Source organism: Nicotiana tabacum, chromosome 3, assembly GCF_000715075.1.
Source record: "Nicotiana tabacum cultivar K326 chromosome 3, ASM71507v2, whole genome shotgun sequence".
NCBI classification, from domain to species: domain Eukaryota; kingdom Viridiplantae; phylum Streptophyta; class Magnoliopsida; order Solanales; family Solanaceae; genus Nicotiana; species Nicotiana tabacum.
In genome coordinates, this window is record NC_134082.1 from 204,751,753 (window position 1) to 204,758,783 (window position 7,031).

The 7,031-nt window shown below is 32.6% G+C and overlaps 1 protein-coding gene across 1 annotated transcript; it reads left to right on the forward strand.

The window, feature by feature from the left end:
• The first annotated feature begins 2,401 nt into the window (after positions 1–2,401).
• Positions 2,402–4,217, forward strand: LOC107815134 (UDP-glycosyltransferase 83A1). Its single transcript, XM_016640653.2, has 2 exons — positions 2,402–2,917; positions 3,253–4,217. The coding sequence occupies exons 1-2, from the start codon at positions 2,428–2,430 to the stop codon at positions 4,143–4,145; spliced, it is 1,383 nt and encodes a 460-aa protein (XP_016496139.2). The 5' UTR covers positions 2,402–2,427; the 3' UTR covers positions 4,146–4,217.
• The last annotated feature ends 2,814 nt before the right edge of the window (positions 4,218–7,031 follow it).

Below are 7,031 nucleotides of genomic sequence, written 5' to 3' on the forward strand. Positions count from 1 at the left end.
TATTATTGCTAATAGTATCATGCCTCTTGATTGACATTTGCAAGTAATGCATGACATAGAAATATTATTTCGATTGCGTTTGAGGCATCTACAAAGGATAATCCCACTATACCAGAGTCAACTCTTTATAATATAGTCTTGAAAGCTTGTTCATGTTCAGGATTTAAGTTTGATTGTGCTTCAACAGACAATTGTATGGTTGTTTGATTCTCAATATTATACTAACTTTTTTAGTTTGTGTTCTAATTTTTTTAATCTATGATGCTCTTTTTAAGGAATAAATTTATGTAGCCTAAATTGTTTTTAACTTGAAAAATAATTTTAATCCTATGATGAATTTAAAAAATAATTAAATTAGATTCTCTTGCTAAATAATTAATTAAAAATTTTTATTGTTTGGTATTAACATAAAAAATAATTTATTTTATATTGATTCAGATTCTTACTATTAGTTAAAGATTTAATTCTTAATTATAATTTTATCCGCCTTAAATTTTATTTTCAAAAAGTAATAAGATAGATCTGACATTTCACTTTTAAATCTTTATGTTTGCAGAATCATTAGTGATATTAACTCTTGCCAACCATTTTTCTTTCTCTTTCTCACACATTTATATTCTTAAATATTTTCTTAGTTGTTGATATTACACAAAAAATTTAATTAAAAATATATTATTTAAGTAGGAAAATAGTTCAAATATAATATAAAAATATATTATGGGGATATTCTTTTTTCTTAATTTCAACGCTTTATGCAATCCATTTAATAATACTTTTATTTTTTCTTGGTATTCGATGTTATGGAGTGGTAATGTACTGCCAATATGGAGGATTCTTATAAAATTAATTTAGTTTTTATATACTTTTAATAAAAATTTAATAGACAAAATTTTATTAATTTTAAAATCTTAAATATTAAAAAAATCAACAAAGAAGATCTTGTAGTCCAAAAAAAAGGTTATAAGGTTATTTTATTATATCCTTCACCTATGAGTTCATCTATTTAATATTTAGGACTATTTTGCTCTATCAATATTATATTCGTACTTTTATAATAACATGAGTTCTTTTTTAAATAGATTTGGACAATATAATACATTGTCAAATTAAATTAGTAATATGACATTATGATACGCGTTTTCAAATTAAATTAGTAATAGAAATTTTTAACATGAAAAATAATTATACTAATAGAATTCTTAACGTGTAGTATTATGTTCTAAAACTAATAGGATTACAAAGCTAATGTCTAGAATTCCAGTTATGTGCTTTTATTATAAGTTATATTATGCTTGTTATAAGGTTATTTTTTGCAAACCGATATTATATTCATACTTTTATAATAATATAGATAGATTAATATTTTTAACCTATTGTAGTAGATAACGTTTTCAATTATTTTTAGGTTACGTACTAATCCCAATTTTTATGAAGGATTATGTATAGTTGTTAGATGACCTGATACTGTTAATTTTTTTAAAACTATTGTGTAAAAGTTAAACTCTATTAAGAAACCTACTTCCTGAACCTGAACTCCCATAGTCAGAAATTTCGTCAAGATTATTCAAATTTTGAACAATTCTATAATTGTTTTAGTCAATGAATGATGTACCAAAATTTTTAAATCAAACTATGCAACATTTAGCTAAACAATAAATAACAATCCAGTAAAATTCCATTAATGGAGTCCGGGGAGGGTAGTGTGTACGCAGACCTTACCCCTACCCCGCAGGAGTAGGGAGGTTGTTTCCGAAAGATCTTCGGCTCAAGAAAAAAAACAAAGGACAAAAGGAGACAATATTAGCTAAACAATAAAAAAAAATTAATATAACAATAACTTTATAAATCAAGTTTAAAATAATAGAAAGACAACATTCAAATTTTTACTAATAAAAGCAAGCACAAAACAAGAAGAAAAAGAGTGCCGAGAGAATTTGTAGCTTGTAAAGAGCTTTTATTGAAGATAATTTTTGTAGAGCTTGACTTTCAAATTATAAGATTTATTTAAGAAATAATTTTTAGTTAAAAACTAATTTTTAAGATTAGTTATTTATTTCTACACAAATTTTAAGTTTTAAGTGTTATGTTTTAATCAAAAAGTTTCGATTGAAAAAAAATTAAATAGACTACACATCGTAGTCTCCATTTAGTTTTGGTAAATAAAATCAGTAGAAATTAAACTCGAGAATAACACGTCACTTTGAACATTCTGAACTGTCTCACTTGATTGTGTTAATTAAAAATGTTCAAAATATAATATATAACCTTATAAAATAGCAATATATAACTTATTGTATATGCAATATAATTTTTTGACGAAGGGTGTGCGCTTAACCACCTTTGGCATTGGGCGGCTACGCCACTATAAAAACCCCTTACAAGCTAATTATATTAATCACTAGCAAGAAAAGAGCAAAGAAAGAAAAAATGGTCCCTATTCCACATATTGTGGCTATACCTTATCCAGCACAAGGCCATGTTCTTCCTTTAATGGAACTTTCATTATGGTTAGTCAAAGAGGGTTGCAAAATCACCTTTGTTAACTCTGAATTTAATCACAAAAGAGTCATTAAGGCATTATCAGAGAACGACGACGTTCAGAAGAAGATAAGCTTAGTTTCAATTCCAGATGGATTAGGACCTGAGGAAGATAGAACAGACCTCAAAAAGTTGACAGAAGCAATAGCTGAAGTGATGCCTGGGAAACTTGAGGAAGTTATAAATATGATTAATAATGAGTCTGATGATGAAAATGGAGTTTCATGTGTTATAGTTGATGAGAATATGGGATGGGCATTGGGAGTAGCAGAAAAATTAAACATTAGAAGAGTTGCATTTTGGCCAGCAGCTGCAGCTACGCTAGCTTCGTCATTTAATGTCTCAAAGCTCATTGATGATGGAATCATAGATAGCGATGGTGAGCTCTTCTTTACTTAGTCGAATTTGTTCATATAACTGGACCTTTAATTACGTAGAAACTAAAAGCAACAACAACAACATACCCAGACCCCAGTATTATCCCACACAATGGGGTCTGGGTAAGTTAGTGTGTATATAAAGAGGCTATTTACAATATAATTTAATTACTACTTAAATTATAATAGTATGTCCAGTGGCGGAGTAATATAGTGTAATCTTCCGATAAAGAAGTATGCGCTTGACACCGCTCCACCACATTGGACCATGTCTTTAACATAGTTATAATATTGTATGATCTTTTAGCTTTCTAACAAAATCTGCTTTAATTTCCAGGAGCTATCTTGAAGAAACAGGGGATTAAGCTATCACCAAACATGCCAATCATGAACCCATCAGATTTCGCGTGGGCTTGTTTCCCTGATCCAACCATGAGGAAAATGGTAATCGAGCTCGTAAAAGACAACAATGAAAGAGTAAAATCAGCAGATTGGATAATCTGTAACTCAGCAAAGGAACTTGAGCCTGGAGCTTTTGCCATGTTCCCTCAAGTATCACCAATAGGACCACTTTTGGCAAGCAATCGACTCGGATTTTCAGCTGGCCATTTCTGGCCCGAAGACTCGAGCTGCCTAAAATGGCTCGATCAGCAACCAAATAACTCTGTTATTTACGTTGCATTTGGTAGCTTCACAATCTTGGATTCAGCTCAGTTCCAGGAGCTGGCACTAGGGTTAGAGTTGTCAAAACGTCGATTCTTGTGGGTGGTTCGAGAAAATCTACTGACTGACGAGGCTGCTGATAATGCTTACCCGAAAGGGTTCAAGGACAGAATAGGCAATAGAGGCCATATAGTAAAATGGGCACCTCAACAAGAAGTGTTAGCTCATCCTTCTATTGCTTGTTTTTTAAGTCATTGTGGTTGGAATTCGACTGTTGAGAGTGTAAGCAATGGAGTCCCTTTCTTGTGCTGGCCTTATTTTGCTGACCAGTTGTTTAACCAGAGTTACATTTGTGATGTTTGGAAAGTAGGATTGGGGTTTAAGAAAAATGAGTTTGGAATTATTGGAAAAGAAGAAATCAAGAATAAGATGGATCAGTTATTTGGTGATGAGGTATTTAAAGAAAGGGCTTTAGATCTTCAAGCAAAGGTTAAGTCTAGTGTCAAAGGAGGAGGAAGTTCTAACAAGATGTTTGGTAAATTTATTGACTGGATCAAGACAGGTTAATGAGCCTGCAATTTCAATATAAATACAATATTCTAAACCCATGCTCTACTTGAAATTTCAATTCTTTTTTCTTAATCAATTCTCTGCATTGGTGTCTCCTCCCTGGCACCACGTCTTATAATCATTGTTCTCCGTTAATACAAGCAAGCTTTTATTCAATTCTCTTGTTGCAAATTCTGATCTTGACATTGGCTTTCCTGCACGGCATTGATAGTCTAATCTAACGTGCGGAGCGGCCTTTCGTTTGGCGGAAAGTAATCACACAGAAGTCGGTTGCTTTGCCTGACATGTTACATCGCCCTTCCAAAACATCTCAGGAAGGCACCGTGTAACAGTTCGTATTGGTCCAATCATTGTTCCCATGATAAAATTTTCATTTCTGTCATATGTCTCTTCTGTTTTGGTTTCAAGAGGTCCAATCAACACGTTACTTTTAATTTCCTTTTCCTCATTGTTTTTGAGAGAAATGTTCAGTGATAATATAAATCCCACACCAAAAAAAAGGTGTGAAAGAATTAGAGCATGCAATGCAAAATCTGTAGTCCATAACTTCCATTCGCAATCGATGAAGTAACATTTTTCTAACAAAAGGATTTATTTTATTTTCTAATCTTCTGAAAACTGAAAAACCTATGTAATAACGTAGATTAACGAGCTACTTCGAATAACTCCTCTTATACTGCAAAAGAAGGCATAATTAAAAAAAAAAAAAAAACTCTTGAGTGATCAGTGTTTACCCGCAAAATTGATTTGATTTGATTTGATTTATCAGTGTTACGTGCTTTATAGACAAGCGAATTGACTTAATCCAAAAATGATAAAGAGATAAGATTGAAATTGAGATTTAATTTATTGAAATTGAAGAAAATAACAAGTTTGGCTCCGAACTCAGCTTTTCCAGAAGTGCAAATAGAGATAAAGTAATGGTGAAGCTATTAAATTGAAATCTAAATAGTGAAGTATGAGAGCCAAACAGTATACCTTTTGCGTACAAAGTGTTTCCTATCCCTACAATGGTTGTTAAACCCTTTTTTTATAGTTCTACCTAGGAAAATAAGATCCTAGGATCAAGTTCCGCTTTAAATGATAATAAAAAGGCCATTGACGAGTGTGTAACGGCAGGCCTTGAATGTCAATATTCTCTGTAACGGCTGCTCATTTAGCGCCAGCAAATATTTTCTGATTGAATGTTGTCCGATGGCAACTCTTTGACTTGCTATCGCTGCCTACGTTCCCTTTGGAATCCATTTCGGTACCGGTCATACACCGCATTCGGTAGACCAGTGAGTACAAACGATAGACCAGCCAAATGCCAGATTTGAATGTTTAGCTGGAAATGAGCAAATTCTGATAGTTGTGGTCACCTGTCTTCTTGTTGCTTTCCTTTTTAATTTCCCTACAGAGTTACAACTCACCACATTTTTCCTCTTCGTCTTATGAGATGCTAATCAATACTGTTTAGAGGGCTTCTCTCATTTAGGTGCTCCTTCTTTGTGAAATATCAATCCTATTAATCATTTCATTTCAAAATCTAAGTCTCCTCGAATAAATAAGGCCAATGACTCTCCAAAACTAGCTCTAAGCCATACCGGGCAGAACTGGCTGTCCGGTTGGGTGTTCGCCAGGGGCCAAGCCACACTTAAGTTAGGGTGGTCAATTGACCACCCTTTTGTTGGGATAAAATAAATAATCTCGTTCAGGAATATTATCCACAGCAAATAATAATAACACAAGAGAGTAACAATGACACTAAATATTTTAGCGGGATAAAATACAATATCCGAGTGGAGCAATATTACTACTATAATATTCAACTCAGTAGTGTCAAGAGACTACTACAACTTTGAAAGAAATAACACTCTTTATTTAAAATACCTCACTACAATATTACTACCACTCATTAGTTATCTCACAGACCACAATCTGTGGATTACTCTCACTGCTTTATGCTTCTCTCGTTATTTTATTTTTTTTGGTGTGTTTAACAGAGAAGGAGGCATCCCTATTTATAGGCAAAGTTGCCAACCTCTAAGCAACACAAAATTGACTTTTTTCATCCGCCTATTCAATTGCTTCAGCCGCCCATTCAATTTCTTCAGCCGCCCATTCAATTTCCAAGCCACCTAATTTGACCTCTTTTTCATCTTTTTCAATGTTTCACTTTTTTTTTTGGGTCCTACAAATCTCTCCCTTAATTTTGATTTTTCTTCTTCATTCCAAGTCTTGATCTCAATCTTTGAAAATCTTCAAACTTAAGAGCCTTTGTGAAGATATCTACAACTTGATCATGAGACTTCATATATTTGAGCTCGACTTCCTTCTTCGTAATGCATTCTCTGATGAAGTGATACCTTGTATCTATATGCTTGCTTCGATCATGATACACTGGATTCTTTGCGAGTGCCTGCGCTGATTTGTTATCAATACAAATCTCTGTAGGTTCCATTTGTGGCAAATTGAGCTCCTTCAATAATCTCCTTAGCCAAATAACATGACAGGTACATGATGTTGCTGCTATATATTCGGCTTCACAAGTCGAGAGAGTAGCAATGGACTGTTTCTTTGAACTCTGTAAGCACGTGATTTTTGCCTCACGGACAATCGCTCCAAAAGAAAATAAAAATAGTGACGGATGATTTCGCTGTACAATTTTTCGATTTTTTTTTCGTGACATGTGTTATTAGTCATTTGTGAGTCTGTCCATTTTGCATCTAGTCATTATCAAACAAAAATACAAAAATATGTGTCAGTAAAAGAAAATTCAAAAAAAAAATATATATATATATATAAAATATATATATATGTGTGCATCGTTCGTTCTAGGCTTTAGTTAACTTACTTGAATATTTGGTGATAATTGTGTTAAAATGTTCCATTGTTGTTTAG

Coding starts and splice junctions, on each gene's coding strand:
- LOC107815134 (XM_016640653.2), top strand. CDS start 2,428: ATGGTCCCTATTCCACATATTGTGGCTATACCTTATCCAGCACAAGGC. Junction 2,918..3,252: donor TGGAATCATAGATAGCGATG/GTGAGCTCTTCT, acceptor TTTAATTTCCAG/GAGCTATCTTGAAGAAACAG.